This window comes from Leptonychotes weddellii, chromosome 8 (assembly GCF_054177405.1).
Source record: "Leptonychotes weddellii isolate Sample4059 chromosome 8, ASM5417740v2, whole genome shotgun sequence".
Taxonomy (NCBI): Eukaryota; Metazoa; Chordata; class Mammalia; order Carnivora; family Phocidae; genus Leptonychotes; species Leptonychotes weddellii.
In genome coordinates this window covers 119,944,336-119,963,828 of record NC_138376.1, presented here as the reverse complement: position 1 = coordinate 119,963,828, position 19,493 = coordinate 119,944,336, and the positions used below count along the sequence as shown (strand labels likewise).

Sequence of the window (19,493 nt, the reverse complement as noted above, 5' to 3'; positions counted from 1 at the left end):
CCTCCCCAATGTCTATCACCCAGCCACCCCAGCCCTCCCACCCCCCACCACTCCAGCAACCCTCAGTTTGTTTCCTGAGATTAAGAATTCCTCATATTAGTGAGATCATATGATACATGTCTTTCTCTGATTGACTTATAAATACTTATAAAAAATTTTAAAGTTTTGCTTTTTACTTACTGTTAAATCGCTTGCAATTTATTTTTGGTTATGGTACGAGATAGGGAGTTCTTCCTGCTTTAGATATACCTACTTACACCAATATCTCTTATTGAGTGGTCCATCCTTTTCCTGTTGGTGGTTGTTACATCACATCGGTCACATAGCAAATATCCACATGTGCTTGGGCCTGTTTCTAAGACCTTTGTTCCGTTGGTGTGTTTGTCTGTGCCTGTGGCAATACCATACTGCCTTAATTTTGATATCTGCTATAGTGAGTCTGCCCCAACCCTCCTCATGTTATTGATGTTCTTCAGGAGCTTCCTGTCTGTTCCTGGCCCTTGGCTTTTCCGTATAAAATTTTACGGAATTTAATTTAAAGGTCTTCAAAAAAATTCTTTTGAGATTTTGGTTGAAATTGCATTGCATTTATGAGTTAATTTAGATATACCTAATTTTAAAATTAAAGTGTTTGGGTTCTTAAAAGAATGAATTCCTGGTTTTTGCAAAAATCAGTTCTCCAAAACAGTTCTCCAAGAGTTCTGAATATTCAAGGTTTTATTACACTTAAAGAAAAGTGCACCATTGAAAATGTTCCTTCATAGATTTTTGGTAATTCATAAAATGAAATAAGCATCTTTAGTTCTTAATTGTGCTTGCTAATTTCTTCACTCATCAAATATATATTGATTACTTGTTTCATATAGGACCTTCTTCTACAGAATATAACAGGGGTTTGAAAATCCCCAACATCCAATGGTAGGGAAGTTTTCTTATTTGGTTTCTAAGTGCATCATATAGGATATAATTCACACTTCGTAGGTGTACTTCAATTGATATTGGAGGAAAACGTTCCCCGTGCTGCCTGTGTACCATGTGTCAGATAGCCTGTGCTTTTAAAATTTATCGCAAAACTCCACCTAGTGTCCATAGGTAATAGAATATTGACTGCATTCCATCTGATCAGACTGGATTAATTATTTGCTAAAATTTCTTTTTGTCCTTTCATAGAGACTGACAGCCAATACAGGAAGCAAACAGCGAAGTCGCCTTTCTGTTATGGCCCAGTACCTCTGCAATGTTCAACACATCTTGACAATTCCGGGTCAGGCTTTTGTCCCTAAACCAGAGGTAAGTTTCTGTTTGTTTGTAAATCTTTGTTCATCTGAGGATGTGCCATAGGAAATTGTCTCTAGAATTTGATTTTCATTTATATGCAAAATGTACTTATTCTCTCTCCAGAGTAAGAAAAATCACAATGTGTGAATAGTTCTTGTCCTAAGTTTTCTCCTCTTTATAGTGACCAAATGTCTAGGTTTATTCATGTTGCCCTGGTGGTGGTGGTATTATCATCATCACCTTGTACTCTTCAAAGTTTTCCAGTATAGAAGATAAATTATATGGTCACCTAATCCTCAAAAAAAGAGATCAGTATTTGTTTTGTGATTTCTGAATAGACCTCTAAATCAAGTTACATCAAACATTTTTTATTGTGAATTTTTTTCCACCTTTTTTTTAATTGAAGTACAATTTAACATCCAGTGTTTTATTAGTTTCAGGTGTGCAACATATTGATTCAGCAATTTTATTCATTACTCACTGCTCACACAATAAGTGTAGTCACCATATGTCATCATACAATATTTTTACAGTATTACTGAGTATATTCTCTATGCTGTAGTTTTCATCTTCATGACTTATTTTATAACTAGAAGTTTGTACCTCTTAATCTTATTTTTTTACCCATCTTCCCACCCACTTTCCCTCTGGCAACCACCAGTTTGTTCTCTAGTTAAGTCTGGTTTTAGGTTTGTTTTGTTTTTTAGATTCCATATATAATTGAAATCATGGTGTTTGCCTTCCTGTGTTTGACATATTTCACTTAGCATATACACTCTAGGTCCATCCATGTTATCACAGAAGGCACGATCTCATTCTTTTTTATGGCTGAGTAATTGTGTGTGTGTGTGTGTGTGTGTGTGTGTGTTACACATACATACCACATCTTCTTTATCCACTCATCTATAAATGGACACTTGGATTGCTTCCATATCTTGACTGTTGTAAATAATGCTGCTATAAATAGGGGTGCATATGTCTTTCCAAATTAGTGTTTTTGTGGTTTTTTGGGTAAATACCCAGTAGTGGGATTACTGGATCATACCGTATTTCTATTTTTAATTTTTTGAGAAACGTCCAAACTGTTTTCCACAGTGGTTGGTCAATTTACATTTCCACCAATAGTGCACAAGGGTTCCTTATTCTCCACATCCTCACCGACATTTGTTATTTCATGTCTTTTTGATTCTAGTCATTTCAGTAGGTTGCCTTTTTGTTTTATTGATGGTTTCCTTTGCTGTGCAAGAGCTTTTATTTTGGTGTAGTCCTAATAGTTTATTTTTGCTTTTGTTTCCCTTTGCCTCTGGAGACATACCCAGAAAAATGTTGCTATGGCAATGTCAAAGAAATTACTTGCCTATGTTACCTTCTAGGGAAAATGGTTTTGGTCTCACATTTAGGTCTTTAATCCATTTTAAGTTTATTTTTGTGTACGGTGTAGTGAAGTTTTGAGTTTAATTCTTTTGCATGTAGCTGTCTGGTTTTTCCAGCACCATTTATGGAAGAGACTGTCTTTTCCCCATTGTATGTTCTTGCCTCCTTTGTCAAAGATTGAGTGTATAATGGTGGGTTTATTTCTGGATTCTCTGTTCTGTTCTCTTGACCTACGTGTCTGTTTTTGTGCCAGTACAATACGGTTTTGATTGTTGTAGCTTTGTAGTATACCGTGAAATCGGGGATTGTGATACTTCGAGCTTTGTTCTTCTTTCTCAAGATTGCTTTGGCTATTGGGGTCTTTTGTGGTTCCATACAAATTTTAGTATTATTTATTCTAGTTCTATGAAATAATGCTGGTATTTTGATAGGGATTGCATTGAATCTATAGATTGCTTTGAGTAGTATGGACCTTTTAACAATGTTGGTTCTTCCAATTTGTGAGCATACTCTTTCTATTTGTTTGTGTCCTCTTCAATTTCTTTCATCAGTGTTTCATAGTTTTCAGACTACAGGTGGTCACCTCCTTGTTAAATCTATTCCTAGGTATGTTATTCTCTTTGGTGCAATTGTAAATGGTATTGGTTTCTTAATTTCTTTCTGCTACTGTGTTTTTGTATAGAAATGCGATAGATTTCTATATATTAATTTTGTATCCTGCTACTTTACTGAATTCGTTTATCAGTTCTAATACTTTCTGGTGGAGCCTTTAGGTTTTTCTGTATATAATATCATGTCATTTGCAAATAGTGACAGTTTTACTTCTTCCATGCCAATTTGGATGCCTTTTATTTCTTTTTCTTGTCTGATTGTTGCATCTAGGACTTCCAGTACTATGTTGAATAAAAGTGATGAGAGTGGACATCCTTGTGTTGTTCTGGAAATTAGAGGAAAAGCTCTGTTTTTCACCATTAACAATGATGTTAGCTGTAAGTTTTTCATAAATGGCCTTTATTATGTTGAGGTGTGTTCTCTCGAAACCCACTTTGTTAAGAGTTCTCATGAATGGATGTATTTTGTCAAATGCTTTTTCTGCATTTATTGAGATGATCATATGGTTTTATCCTTTGTCTTATTAATGTGATATATCGTACTGACTGACTTGCAAATATTGAACTACCCTTGCCATTTCTGGATCAGTCCTACCTGATTGAGGTAGTCCTACCAAATTGTTGAATTTGGTTTGCTAATACTTTGTGAGGATTTTTGCATCTTTGTTCATCAGAAATATTAGCCTATAGTTTTCTTTTTTTGTAGTGTCTTTGACTGGTTTTGGTATCAGGGTAATGTTGGCCTTGTAGGATGAATTTGGAAGTTTTCATTACTCTTCTATTTTTTGGAATGGTTTAAGAAGACTAACTATTAACTCTTGAAATGTTTGGTAGAGTTTACTTGTAGAGCCATCTGGTCTTGGACCTCTGTTCATTGTTGAGTTTTTTGATTACTGATTCAATTGTGTTATTAATAATCAGTCTGTCCAAATTTTCTATTTCTTCCTGATTCAGTTTTGGAAGATTATATGTTCTCTAGGAATTCGTCCATTTCTTCTAAGTTGTCCAATTTGTTGGCATATAATTTTTCATAATATTCTCTTGTAGTCCTTTTTATTTCTGTGGTATTATTTTTTCTCCTCCATTTCTGATTTTGAGTCCTTTTTTTTTTTGATGAATCTGGCTAAAGGTTTATCAATTTTATCTTTTCAAAGCATCAGCTCTTGTTTTTGTTGATCTCTTCTATTTTTTTTTTTTTAGCCTCTATTTTATTTATTTCTGCTCTAATCTTTATTATTTCCTTCCTTCTGCTAGCTTTGGGCTTTATTTGTTCTGCTTTTTCTGTTTTAGGTGTATGGTTAGTTTGGGTTTTTTTGAGATTTTTCTCATTTCTTGAAGTAGGTCTGTGTTGCTATAAACCACTCTTAGTACTGCTTTTGCTGCATCCCGAAGATTTGAACTGATATGTTTTCATTTTCATTTGTTTTATGTATTTTTTCTCTCTTTGATTTCTTGGTTGACTCATTCATTGTTTAGTAGCATGTTGTTTAGCCTCCATATATTTGTGTTCTTTCTACATATTTTGCTGTAATTGATTTCTAGTTTTATACCGTTGTGGTCGAAAAAGATGCTCAATATGATTTCACTCTTACTGGAATTCGAATGTTCCTAGTTATGAGAACTTGGTCAGGTTAATAATAGGTGTGCCCAACGTAGGCAGGTTAGTTGGGGCTGGTCCACCAGGTGAACAGGGGGAAGGGGCATGCAGTGCTAGCTAGACAGGTGGAGAGTGTTTGTCTCGTTCCCACAAATGTCCAGCTATCTAGGCTGAGAAAGAGAGGAAATGTTGTCTGCCAGCACTTTTGTTCTTGAAGAGATTTTTTTAAAGATCCTTGCCCCAAGAGTGCCTGGGTGGCTCAGTTGGTTGGGCGACTGCCTTCAGCTCAGATCATGATCCTGGAGTCCCAGATCGAGTCCCACATCGGGCTCCCTACTCAGTAGGGAGTCTGCTTCTCCCTCTGACCCTCCCCCCTCTCATGTGCTCTCTGTCTCATTCTCTCTCTCAAATAAATAAATAAAATATTAAAAAAAAAAAAAAGATCCTTGCCCCACTAGTGCACATTTTGAGATTAGTAAGTAAATCTCCTTCATGTATACCATAGTCACTTTTCAAACTGCTGGTTTTGTGCTGTGTCTTGAATGGAGTTATTTATTTTGCTGGCTTTTTGAAGGTGGGGACTCAGTTTCCTATGCCCTCTTGCTGTCCTGGAGTTAATCCCCTGATTTTTAAAGTACCCTAAGTTAAGCCTCACTGGTTTTCAAAGCCAGTTTTAATGGATACTTGTCTTCCCAGTGCCTGGGGTGCCTGGTGTTGGGTCCTATTCTCTCGCTTCTCTGTGCTTGTGTTGTCCCTCTTGTTGTGATTAGTCTCACTGGGGGTTTGGTTCCCAACTGTATCTCTGATCCTCCTCCCCTTTCCAGTGTTGCATCCTCTCTGTGATTCACTGGAAGGTCTGTTCTCCCGGTCTTCAGGTCATTTTTAGCACAGATATAGCTGTTATCTTGGTGTGTCCATGGATGAGGTGAGCTCAGGATCCTCCTACTCCACCATCTTCTTCCAGTCCTTTTTCCACTTTTTTGAAAGACCCTATTTTGGCAGTGTTACTTGTGATTAATCATCTGTGTAAAATAGTTGGATATTAAACTAGGCTGTTACTATTATATGCTAATTACAGAAGAGTGTTAATTACAAAGTTTCTCTGCCAAAAATAAAAATCAGTATAGTGGTGTCTATTTTAGCAAAACTACTACTGGATGAGTCACTATAGGACATATATTATAAGAATTCATCTATTATTTTGTCAAATGTGTATTGAGCAGCTACTGCATGTGAAGGCATGGGCTTAGGCAGAGCGGGACTGGGAGGGCCCAGTCCAACATGGAATCTGCCTTCAGGGAGTTTATAGGGGGTGAGGAACAGATGTCTCCTTGTTTGCTGAAACTCTCCAGAATAGAGTCTTATAAGTTTCCCTTATGTCATTTGAGATTTATTAAGGAAAGGAGATAGCATAAAAAAATTGTATAATGTGGTTTTTAGATTTAGATAGATACAGATTATATATTTAGAATGGGGTCCCTAACAATAGTGTTAGACCTACTTGTACATCTTAAAGCATGGCCTGGGAAGTCTCCATATTCTCTGCTACCACCTTCTACTTCCTCTGCCATGTTGTCCACCACAATTAGCTGAGCTTTTGGGTGACTATAGGAATTCAGTCCATCTTCCACTTATATAACAGTTTTCAGCTTTTTCTGAGTCAGGCTCAGAGCACTCCTTCTCAGTACCACCTCCATCCAGCATCTCAAGGTTCCAGACATTATAAATGACTTCTTCCAAAATAAGAGACCCTATTAGATCCTAGATTGAATTTGATGACTAGAGGTGTCTTATAGGCCATCATCAGACTTAACATATTTGTGCTTTCAGGTATTTTCTGTCCTAGAACAGGTGGCCATTGTAATGAAGAAAACCAATTGACCATATCAGCTTTCTTTCTTCTTGTAATGCACATATGTGTGTATATAATATTTTGAATAGTGTCAGACCCAAATATATCAGAAACCAAGATCTTTACTTTTAGGCTTTTATAGTTGGGGTTATTAACCATAATCCAGAGTCTTTATTCTTAAGGTGGATTTTAGAATATTTTTAGTGGAAAGTTTCTCTTTGTTTTCGTTACCTAGTTGAGGGCATTTGGTGGTGTGTAGAAGTTGTTACCAACCTTATCTTTGATTTCGGGGTAAGATACACATGTAGTTAGTTGATTAAATGTTCTATCCTCTAGGATTAAGGCCTCATGAAAACACTATTTGGAAAAAAAAACTAGCTGTATTTTTGGTTCACTTTACTGAGGGATGTTTGCTTTTTGGCAAATTAAACATATTCAAGCAATTTTCTTTACATGCTTTTCATCATGTTGTAAATATTACATGCAGGGAATTTATTTGTAATCTAGGAAAGCAGTTACCAAGGAGCAGAGAGAATGTATTATGATAAAGCAAAACAGTAAATCAAATGATTAAATTTTGGTTCTAAAAGAATTCCTTGCTGCTCTGAAGTAGTTTTACCATATTAGAGCAGATCAGGAATACTCTGAGTTTCCAGAAAATATTTGACTGATAGTTGTATTGAGCAAATTTTTAAAAATTTTGTTAAGTAAGAAAGGGGAAGAATTTTATAGAGAAGATAAAATAACAGTACAAAACTTTCCCTTTGGCTAAAGCTTTCTAAACACAAGAAAAGAAAGTCATAAACACAAATAACCACAATACAAGTAAAATATGCTAAGTGCTAAAATAGAGGTACAGGCAGGTTCATTGGGGAATTGAGAGAGGGAGGTTAATTCTCTATAGATGTTCAAAGAAACTTACTAAATTCAGTACTCACACTCAACCCATCCTGAGAATTAGATATGAGCACTTCTTCTGTAGTATTTCAAGAAGAACTTATTTATAACCACTTAGGATCTTTCCTGTGAGAATCTGTAATCTCCTCTGCTTATTGGTCTTTAGACTAACTTGTAATCAAGCTTTAATGGCAGAACTTTTACTTCGTGGAACTGTAACAATCCTGTCCTAGCTAGTTGACCTAAATTCTTGCCAAACTCGTTACTCTCATTAACTTCTCTAGTACTCTCCCCAAAATTTGAACCCCAAAATTTGAACTCCAAAATGCAGCCTCTTAGAGTCATAAAATTAGATTAATTGGCTTACTCAAGTGTGCCCTAATCTCCTAGAGTTTGTAGTATATAGAGTTTAAGTTAGAGTTTTAAAATTTTGTATTTCCATTTCACTTTTGAGTTAAATTATTTTTCCAGTGACAAGACCAAAATATTTCTTTTGCAGTGTGAATTCATGACTAAAAATGCTCCCATGAGCAAATAAAACTTGTTTCAAGCTGACATCTCTAGACCCCTTTTAATCCACATATTTCTGGGGTTCTACAGTAAATTTTTAAGCTGATGTTCACATTACTCAAGTTTGAGAACTACTAAGCTATTAGGTAGAACCTCAAAATTCTGTATCATTTTTTTCTTTTAAAATTGTGGTCATGGGGCTCATAACATACTTCCAACAGGGGTGCCTGGGTGGTGCAGTCGGTTAAGCATCCGCCTCTTGGTTTTGGCTCAGCACGTGATCTCAGGGTCATTATCTCAGGATTGTGAGATTGAGCCCTGAGTCAGGCTCCATGCTCTGCATAGTCTGCTTGGGACTCTCTCTTACTCTCCCTCTGCCACTCCCTACTGCGTGCTCCCTTTCTCTCTCAAAATAAATCTTTAACATATTTCCAACAGAATGGATAGGCTTTAGGTCTAACCACTAAACTGTACTTGGACATAGTAGGTAAGTCACTATAAAGGGAGAATTGCAACAGGCTCTTTTGATTAGCCTGATAGGAGCAGCGTACTCTAGTGGAAGAACTGGAAATATTTTAAAGGAAGCTAGACTTACTGGAATTCGAATGTTCCTAGTTATGAGAACTTGGTCAGGTTAATAGGTTGAACTTTAATATATCTTGAATTGGGGCAATCATATCACCCTAGAAGGATTGCTTTGAGAAAGAGATAATCAATGTGAAGTAATATGAGTATCTAGCATTTGGAGGCAGTTAGTGGAAGGTAGCTGTTATGATTATAAGCAAATATTTATGGACTAAGTTGGTATATTCTGATATAGTTGTATGGATGGATTTTAATTTTTAAGAGCTTCATATAGTTTATATCTAATTTTGGGTATTAGGAGTACTGCATATGGAGCAAGTTATCCCTAAACCTGGTACAGATTTAAAGCATACTGTCAATACAATTTTAGATGAATTAATGGTGATACACCCATCACGTTATAAAGAAAAGGTCAGGACTTGAGGCATCCATGTCTGACCTTTAAGGATCACATTTCAGAAGCTTTCAGCTATCCTTGCTGACTGACAGCTATCGAGGCCTTGACTTCTATGTGCAATAATCTTGATCTTAGTAAAATGGGTGGATTCACATAAGAAAGCCATTTTCATGCCTTTGTGTTTTTCAAAATCTGATATTGAGGTTATTTCTATTGTATGTTATGCTGTATTTGCGAATCCTTTGGACATAAGGGCAGAAGACTTAACATTCTTCTGCTTAACTAATATTCTTCTGTGTTAGGTCTGGTTTTGTGGAATCAGAGATTGAGTTAAGAATTTTTGTGAAAGTGGTGTATTGAGTGCTCTCAGAAGAGTGGTGTGGGAAGCAGGATAAAGCAAGGGGGGAAAAGCTAAGCAGGGATATTGTTCTGCCTGGAGACTAGCTTCAGCCTGATTCCACCGGGTCAAAGGGTAGCGGGGAGAACGAGAGCTCTGGGGCACAAATTGTCCCACAGAGTCAGTCAAGGGAGCAGCCTGTTGTACACCTGTGTGGCCAGTCTTTGGCTCTGGCCACCTCCTAGGAGCGGTGGTGCCCTAACCTGCCAAGGGAGGCAATTCTAGATCTGTGAGCCATTAGCACCGTGCACTCACAGCAGCTGGGGGATGGCTGCACAGCCCAGGGGGAGCTTGGGGAAAGCACTAGAGCGGCCTCGGTGGGCTCCTACCCATAGACAGAGCTGTCAGATTTCTTGTGTGGCCTTCTGTGCTTTGGTTGCTTAGAAGTTCTAGACTAAGTTTCATGTTTAATTCCTTTAGTAGCCTTCAACAAGGATTATTTAATAGCACTTTTTTTCTCTTCTTTATAACTTTAGTCTTTCACCTTTATTGTTTTCTTTGTATTTACTATGCCAGCAATTGTATTGTAAGTAGCCTCAAATTCTTTTTGAAAGTGGGCGAGTCTAAAATAAAAATAAACTAAAACCGATTTTATAAGTAGAAAATTACCAGTCTTTCTTAAAAATCAAGTTTTGAATAGAAACAGGATATTTACTGTTACAGTTTATCTTAATACTAGTTATGTTTTAATAACTACTCAAGAATAAAATAAATACTATAAGTCCAAAGAAGGAACAAAATTGCATTTTTGCTGGTGATACTTTTATGTATATATAAAGTGCAATGAAGTGAATAAAAAACTTATTGGAGGTAATGAAGAGATATGCAACAGGTTCTGTAAGATTGTAGGCTAGGATACAAATCCTCCAAAGTCAATAAAATTAATTTATGCTAAAGCCATGTAGCTAAAAATATGGTAATAAAAGGAATGTGATGAGAAAACACTGACTCCAGAATTGAACCTCTGTCTACATACCCCAGGCTGCTCCTGCCCGTATGTATGCAGTGTGCTAATGACCACCTCACCTGCCCATATCGGGCAGGTATCACCGGGGGGGGGGGGCGCGAAGGAGGAGGGGGATATGAGGGCACCCCCTTCACCTTTACTTGCACAACAAGTCACTAGTTACCACCTTCTGACATCACTTACGTTTCTCTTAAATCTATCCATTCCTGTACCCAGTTCTCCTGACTTAACCTGTTTCTACATTTTTGCCCAAACTACTAGCTGATTTCTTCAGTCATATATGTATATATATATACGTATACTTAATATACACATATATCTGCTCCCTAGGTAAAATAAGCATGATATTCTGGGGCTTTCTGGTGTTTCCTTCTTTTGGTTTTATTTTGGTAACTTTTTATTTAAAAAAAAAAAAAAGTTTATATTCAAATACATTAGACCAGAGCTTCTCAACCTTATCACAATTGACATTTTCGACCAGAAAATTCTTTGTTGCCTGGGCTGTCTTGTGCATTGTAGGATATTTAACAGCATTTCTGGCCTCCACCCACTATATTCCAGTACCACTACCCCAGTTGTGACAACCAGAAATGTCTCCAGGCGCTGCCACGTGTCCTCTGCAGCCTCAACCCACCCCCAGTTGGAAACAGCCGGGTTAGACCAGGAACCACTGGGCAGCGTCCGTTGCATGCTCCCCCCGCACATGCTGTGTGCACATCATCTCATTGAATCTTCACAGCTCCCTGAGTAGGTGCTGTTTTTTATCCTCATTTTCACTTGAGCAAACCAAGACTTAGATTCAGTAATATGTACTGTGTAGCCTTGTGCCCTGCATCACCTTGTACCCACCTGCTCTGACTGTAGAGCCAGGTTCCCTCAGGTTGAATGCCATCTCTCCACTTACTAGCTGAAGACCTTGGGCAAGTTAGGTAATGGTATTTTTCTCTGTCAGTTCCCCCTGGTACTAAGAATAGTACCTACCACCTAGAGTCCTTCCAGGGTTTAAGCCAGTCAGTGCTCATACATGAAGGACTGAAGTAGGACTGGCATGTCCCTGTAAGCACTTTTGCAAGTCACTGAGAATGCAAAGGTAAAAAAGACACTTGTCTCCCAGTCTAGTTGGAAATGCAATCATGTAAACTAATAATTTGTGATAGAGCATTCTCTGAGAGTACAGAGATGGAAGCAGCAAACCTCTTCAGGGAGTCAGGAATGTGTTCACAAAGGAGGCCCCACGTGAACCCTGAAGGATGAGTCCAAGCCTGGGCAGGCAAGGGGTGAGTGTGGGAGGATTCCAGAAGGAGGAATGCAGCAGGGGGAAATCCTACAGCGATGGAGGGATTCCAAACCATGTTATCACTGCTGTGTCCAGTCTGGAAAAAATTAGGCCATTTGTATGAAATGGCTGCTTTTCTAGAATTCAAAACATTCCTGTGTCTATTTAAGAAAATATTCCAGAGCTAAGTAAAAATTATTTTTTGAAGTATATATATACTTTCATAGAACACTAAACTTTTAGTATAGAACTATAGGATACATAAGCTGCAAATAAAGCCAGTCACATTAAGCCAAATGAGAGAGCCATATAGGTGTCAAAGAAATCCTGTCACATTAATTCGCATAAAAATATTTTTTATCAGTTATTTTTAGTATGACATTTGTTTAGAAAATACTTTGATTCCTAAAGGAATCATTTTTTTTAAGATTTTATTTATTTGTCAGAGAGAGAGCACAAGCAGGGGTAGCAGCAGGCAGAGGGAGAAGCAGACTCCCTGCTGAGCAAGGATTCCATTCCAATGCAGGACTCGATCCCAGGATCCTGGGATCATGACCTGAGCCAAAGGCAGACGCTTAACTGACTGAGCCACCCAGGCGTCCCAGGAATCCATACTTTAAACAATCATTTAAACTTCTGTTTAAGTCTTTTCCTAATTCCCATATGAAATAGTACCTTTTCATTTTAGCTATTCTATTAATAGCTTAATGACATTGTTGCAGAAGAGAATGAGTATACTAAGTATAAAATATTTTTGTCTCTACTTCTATAGGCACAAATGAAAAATATGTACTCACATAAAAGATATTCTTCCCACTTCCCTAGTTATTAATGTACAAATAGTCCTTTTTCCCCCTTTACCATTATATGGTGCGCAATGACTAAGTTTAAATTACGTGAATTATTAGAAACAATGTGCAATGTCCCCTTTACATATTAAATCCAATTTTTATTTTCTTGTTAAGATATTTGAATTACATATCATAATTTAACTTAGGTTTTCAAAAACATACTTTGTCTTTCTATTAACTAACTGAAGCACTTCATTTATAAGAGAACAGCAATGTTTAACATGAATCAAACTTGAGAACAAAAATGACAACTTAAAAGAAACTTTCATCATCCAGCTAGTAATCAATGAGAGGTTAAAGGAGAGGGCAGTGGAGGGACCTGAGTTGTTGTAGGATAAATGAACTTAATCTGGAGCATCCTCTTGCTAGCCGCAAAAGATGGCACTTCTTGAGCACTCTAAAGCAAACTGTTTTTATTCTCACTTATTTTGTACCTAAGGCTTTCAAGTCCCAGAGATATCAATGTGCATTTAGTTTGGTTTGGTTTTGCTTTGCTGTGGTAGCATTTACCAATTTCTTTTCTTTTGTTCTGCCTACCTAATCTTTGAATATCATATTGTTGGCTCTCATATGTGTACATAGATGTTTCTAAAATGAAAAAAGCAGGGAGGTCATAGTAGGTAGGAACTTGGGGAGGCTGGTTTGGGCAGCATCGAAGAGAGGTGGACATCTCTTCTTTCCCTTGGGTTCAAACAGTGGGGCTTGAAAACATAAGCCACTGTGGTGTTGCAGACAGACAGCAAAAGCAGATGATACCCTAGATCAACACCAGAGAAAGGTGCTTTGTATACTTGGCAATTTAGTTCTTTTATAAAATCCAATTAAGTAACAACCCAGAAGATATATCAACAGTTTATCTTAAAAGGAAAAAAAAAAAGCCATCAATTAATTGCCTTAATATAACAGAACCTCTCTCAATTATAAACCTCTAGATAAAACATGAAAATAGAAATGGAAAAATAATCTTAAAACAGATATATAATTGTACACAATAGTTTGTCGGCATTTTAAATGACCTCATTTATATTTTTTCTCTAAAATAAAAAGACAAAAGTCACAGCAGGCACCTGAAAATTCCATACTCATTACACAGTTATTTACACGTAATCTTTCAGGTTGTATGCTGAATTGCCCTCTGGTTGTGTGGTGGAGATTTGCTGCTGCTTGGGTGGATAGAGCCAAGCTTCTGGATTCTTTTCAATGCAGGAAGTGCAGAAAATCATGCCAGAGATAAACAGCAGTACAGCCGAAATGAATCCAATATAGACAGCTCCTCCGGGTTCATGTTTGTTGCTTTCTGGAACTGTCAGATCCAGAAAGTTTGCTATGATCTCCTTCGTGTACCACACTGTTGGTATCAAACCAGAGATCCCTGCAGACATGAAACAGACTCCTCCGGCAAAAGAAGCGTGACTCTTTGTTTCTCTGTCCCCTCCTAAGCGAGTGCATTTCATCCCTACTGTAGAAGTGCAGATCCCCAAAGCAGACAGGACACATGCCAGGACCATGGTGGCCCGTGCAGCCTGCACGTGGACGGGGAGGGACAGAATGGAGTACTTCAGGGTGCAGCTGAACATCCCGGTGCTGTACCACGTGCAGTCCATCCACAGCCCTTGCAGCTGCACAATGGCCGTTATGATGTTGGAGCCCAAGTCCACATTCACCTTCCAGTTAGGCAGCAGAGTGGCCGTGAGCACTCCGGAGACTCCAGATAAGGCCAGGATGAAAGCAAGGAGCTGGAGCCCAGCTGACGCCATGACATCACCTTTATCTTTGCCCACCGTTACCCGGTATTTGATGATGATGGCCCTTGATCAAGACTGTAGCTCTGTCTCTGCAGCAGGGAACCAAGTAACAAAGGCTAGGGAAAGAAGACAAATCAGGATGCAAAGAAAGCATGAACAAAAAGGCTTCCATATCCATGTACAGTGGAAGCAAAGAACACATTTGAATAGACCCCACAGTAGATGAGGACACTGTAGGCCAGGAGAAAAGCTCATACCAGGCCCTCAGAGGCTGCGATTCTCCTGAGTGTATGTGGATGGGTGGTGCCTGATGCATGGCATAGAGAAAAGAGCTGTCCGCTTGTTCTTTTTAAAACTTAAACTATGCCGAAGTTGTCTATAATGTGGGCAGTGGGCCTTATTAGGAGATTTTGACCTATCAGATTCCAGCTGGATGATCTAATAAGAATTTTAATAGCATTAGAGGTTTTTAAAACTTTCTTTTCTTCCTTATTACCTATGGAGTATTTTAGTTAGAAACAGTGTTTAAGTCCACTTCTTAAAAATGATTTATAAATACATAGTAGAGAAGTTTTAAGTATTCAAAAAATGATTTTATTAAAAAAAAAAAATTTAAGCACTCACCATGTGCCAGACATGTGACCCAAGTGAACTGTTTAAGGAGGAAAGGAAATTCGTGGAAAGAAGGTAAAGCCATAGGCATGATTATCCCTGATTTCCAGTTAATGAACTTTTGCAAAATCCTTATCTAGGTTAACACTCGTTTCACTTCAGGTACAAGATACTCAAAACTAGAACAATTAAGCCTCTGTCTTTTGCTTATGAGAATGTGAGATCCTGTCTAGTTGGGACCAGAATCCTACCCTGACCCAAATGAAGCAGTCTGCTGCAAAACCGGTTATTCAGACAGATTCAGAAGTAGTGACACTGAATCTTGAAAGTACATGCCAGAAATAACCACATCATTAGTTGTATATGAAAGGATACCAAAAATAATTTAACATTTTTTTCTTTTTTTTCTTTTTTTAAGAAGAGAGAAAAGATTGCCCTGAATTTGTGGCTTGGCTGTGCTTTAATCTGGCAGTAGTCTCTGCCTTGAAAGAAACACAGTGGTTTCTGAAATACAGCAATAACAGCTTTTTTGTTTCTGCACTAATTTTTGAATGATGTGTTAAGACACCGTGGCTCTACCATGATTCGTATGTATTTCACAAAAGGCAGTATGGGCTCTGAATCCAAAACACTGGGGTCAACTCTTAGCTTTCCAGAACCTCTCTGTGCCTTAGTATCCTCTTCTGGAAAATGGGGAGGATTATTGTATATATATCAAAGAGTTAAATGCATTTTAAGGGCTTAGAACAATATCTAACACATAGGAAATACTCCACAAATTAAAACTGACACTGTTACTAGTATGTTTACTTGTTTTATGTCATGTGACAATTGATACTTAATGCCATTTGAAATTTTTCTCTTCTTTCATTGAGCTAATTTATTTTCATAGAATCTTAGAGCTGAAAGAAACTGTAGATATAACTTTGTGCATCATCATTTTTTCCAATTAGGAAGGACATAGAGGTGGTAAATCACTCTGTGCCACACAGGTCTCAGCAGCAGTGTCCTGCTCTCCCCACCTCTCCCCACCTTTACCCCCAGTACATCCTGGTGAGAGCCTCTCCATGTGCTCCCCGGGAGCAGAGAAAAATGCTGCATCTGGAGGCAGAAAGCACCATTAACTGTCAACTTCATTCACTCCCTGTCCCACTAAGAAAAACACCACTTGAGAGGGCGTTAGTAGGACACATGGCTTAGCCTCACAGACTTACCCAAGGAGGTTGATGGCTGGCTTCTGTAAAATATCTGAAGTAATACTAATCCATGCCTGTATTAAGAGTCTATACTTAACATAGTTAGAACGCTGGTTCTCTAAGAAGTTAAATCCTGGGCTGTCTAAATTCCTTTGTTCTATTTTTGTTCACAGTGTTAAAATGTGACAGTTTTAGGGGAGTATTTTCCTGAAATTGTAAATTCTTAAGTATCAGACTTATATACACATAAGAGTACTTAGGCTTTGTGTGGAACCATACAGTTCATTTCTTTCTGTTTTCCAAATTTCTTTTCATATCTGAGACCAATAATAGAACAGAAGTTAAAGATTCTAGAAGAAAATGAAACATGTTTATAGTTTCATAATAGCTGTTTTCAGGTTTGGGTTTTAACATTTCAGACTCCAGCCAGTTCGCTAAATTACTGCCTTCCCAGACCATTTTCAGCTTAGGGTTTCCTCAAAGTCGAGATTGCTGTTACCATTCTCTAAGAGCATCTCATTTCTCTCTTTATTTTTACTTTGGTTGAGTAACCTTTATGTGTTGATCAGTCTGTGCTCAGCTTCCCAATTATAATCTTTTTCTTCCCATTAACCAATACATTTTATAAATTCAGTGTAATTCAGGCTTGCAGACAGCTTGTTCATCTTAATTAACAAGTACTGGCAGTGATAAATTACAGACAGCCAAAATCAGCGTAAACAATATGACATTGCATTCAGTTAGCATAGCGCTCGCTTACTGTTGAATATTGGATTTTAAATGCTTTCTTCTGCACAGAGAACTTATGCAGAAAGAATTTGTTCTCTACAATGAAGGTCACTATTCTGTTCCTTTGTAAAAATATACTGGCATCTTAGCTACTATATTGCTATGAAGTCTTTTTTTTTTTTTCCCCCCCTTCTCCAGCCACAAGTCTGATACAGTTTGTGGCCTGTTCTCTCAAATTTCTGTCTGGTACAGAATAAAAGCATGTTTTGTTTCACTGGTGGTGGTGGTGAAATGCTGTAAAAGTAAGCAGAAGCAATGGGGTCGCAGGTAAAAACTTAGTTCTAAATAGAGAAGTCTCTCATGGTTCCAGAACACACTGCATACAGAACAGAACCCACAAATGTTAATTTTATCAACTATTTGCCAACAGAAAATCTGGAGTGGATTTCATTAAAATGTAAAGTCAGTTTTCCAGACAAGATTTATTTATAACAAACCTAATATTTAAAAAACAGATTTACAACTTATAATTCAAGCTACATGATACTTAAAGGTCTGTTTCTGAGCACTACTGAAGCTTCTCATTTTCCATACCTTTTGTCAGTAGCCTTCAATGTCTTAATTCCCCTTTGTCCGTTGTTTTCCAGTGAAGCTGTATGACGAGGAGAAGCCACACACATGAGGCTCATCTCACAGCTTCTGGGTATTAGTGACAAAACTCCAGCAAGTTAACTTGCAAATAAAGAGCAACATGGAAATCTGAGGTAGAAACTGCTGATGGTGCTAGAAGATAAATACCAGGTTCTCCATCTCATTTTTTGAGCTGTGGGAGAATTAAGAAAGGAGAGGCGGGGAAGGGAGGGAGTTGTTGTTACAACAGGATTTGTTGAAACCTGAAAGCTGAAAATGCTTTTGTGTCACTGTATACAGAGGAGGAATTATTTGGGTGCTCACAAAAAGGCTTTCTTTTCCTTTAATATTATGTTTTAGTCCACAGTTATAATTTATTTTTGAATTTTTATCTGTGTTGGAAGATCTCATTTATTATTTTATGTCCCCAATTAAAGAATGTGGTCTGAAATATTTTTAACTAGATTGTGCTTTCAAATGATAGTTGAGACTATCTTTATTCCAGTGCTTGTGACTTCCTTGAAATCAAGAGTCACAAAATCAGTAACTTTCAAAAAAAACATTCAAAAGACAGTTTTTAAAATATATATACATTTTTTTTTTTAGGGGCGCGTGGGTGGCTCAGTTGTTAAGCATCTGCCTTCGGCTCAGGTCATGATCCCAGGGTCCTGGGATCAAGCCCCTCATAGGGCTCCCTGCTCAGCGGGGAGTTTGCGTCTCCCTCTCTCACTCCCCTTGCTTGTGTTCCCTCTCTTGCTGTCTCTCTCTGTCAAATAAATAAATAAAATCTTTAAGATAAATAAATAAAATATACATACATTTTTCTAAATAAAAGAAAAAAGAAAACTCAGCAACAACTGTTGACTAGACTCTGACCAGTAAACCTACAAGTATTTTTTGGGGGGGGGGGTATCCTGAAATTTCTTCTGTTATTCCTTCCACTGAGAAAGGTTTCTGAAGTATAACTTAACAAATTAGAACTTCTAGATAATGTTGTGAAGAAATTATACCAAAATGATGTGAGGGAGCGTATTAAGTGAAACAGGGAAATCAAATATTGAGGTCCTAGTACCATGAATAATGATACAGATATATTTCATGTCCATCTATTTTGGGTTTGCATTTTATTTTTCTTCACTAATTTTAATTCTACAAACTATAAATTCATAGCCACTACAGAGAAAGAAGATAATTTTATAATTGATTTTTTTTTTCCAAATGTTGATAGCCATATTAGATGTCAGCCATTTCTTTAAAAAGCAGTGAATAAAATACACATTTCAATTATCTGGATTTTTCTAGATTTTTTTTGTTTTTGTTGCTTTGTTTTCTAAGTCTGGCATTTAGCAGTGTATTTTTTCTCTTAGAAATCTAATGCCTGTGGATTTTTTAGCCATAGTGTTGTAATTTTAGTATATAAACTTCTATTTCATGGAAATATTTAAACAATTCTTTGTGTAAATCCTGGACGAAGTAGAGTTGAATTTCAGGCAGTAACAGTAACAGCATTGTTATTTCTGCTATCGCAGAAGAAACCTGCCAGATCCCTTTAGTGCCTCGCCTTGCTTTGCTCTCTGCCATGGGTAATACAGATTCACCTGTGCTGAGGCTTCCTGATGGCAGGTGGAGGGGACAGCCTGCTCCCAACTCTGGCCAGGATAAGGAGGCCTTATTTCTATTTTCAAAACATTTTTGATCATTTTTGATCATTCTAACTTGATGTGAACACTTATCCAATAAAATATTAACTGCTTCTTTTAGAAAAGCAGACTTTGAAATGCAAATAACTTTCATAAATTACAGACCTTTAATCAAGGTAGAATTTCTTGTATAAAAAAAGGAGATGGAAGAGTAGAGGTTGCTAGAGAAATCGAACTATATTGACCTCATCTGCTTCCACTGTGGACCTTAAAGAGAATTAAATCTTTTAAGTCCAGAGACTTTTGTAGATAAATCTTACCTTTACCTTAGTTTCTGCCTCTTCCCTGG

General features: G+C 37.4%; 2 protein-coding genes across 3 annotated transcripts in view; one reads left to right on the top strand and one right to left on the bottom strand.

The window, feature by feature from the left end:
- The window catches only part of TFB1M (transcription factor B1, mitochondrial), a 66,068-nt gene that overhangs the window by 34,180 nt on the left and 12,395 nt on the right, over nt 1–19,493 (top strand). For both annotated transcript variants that reach the window (XM_081829186.1, XM_081829185.1), the window contains one exon: nt 1,171–1,290. In XM_081829186.1, the coding sequence (XP_081685312.1) occupies nt 1,171–1,290 (120 nt within the window). The remainder of the gene's footprint in view (nt 1–1,170; nt 1,291–19,493) is intronic.
- Nucleotides 12,453–18,492, bottom strand: CLDN20 (claudin 20). Its single transcript, XM_031039123.2, has 2 exons — nt 17,469–18,492; nt 12,453–14,453 (listed from the first exon to the last, which is right to left on the bottom strand). Exon 2 carries the CDS (start codon nt 14,347–14,349, stop codon nt 13,690–13,692), a length of 660 nt encoding a protein of 219 aa, XP_030894983.1. The 5' UTR covers nt 14,350–14,453; nt 17,469–18,492; the 3' UTR covers nt 12,453–13,689.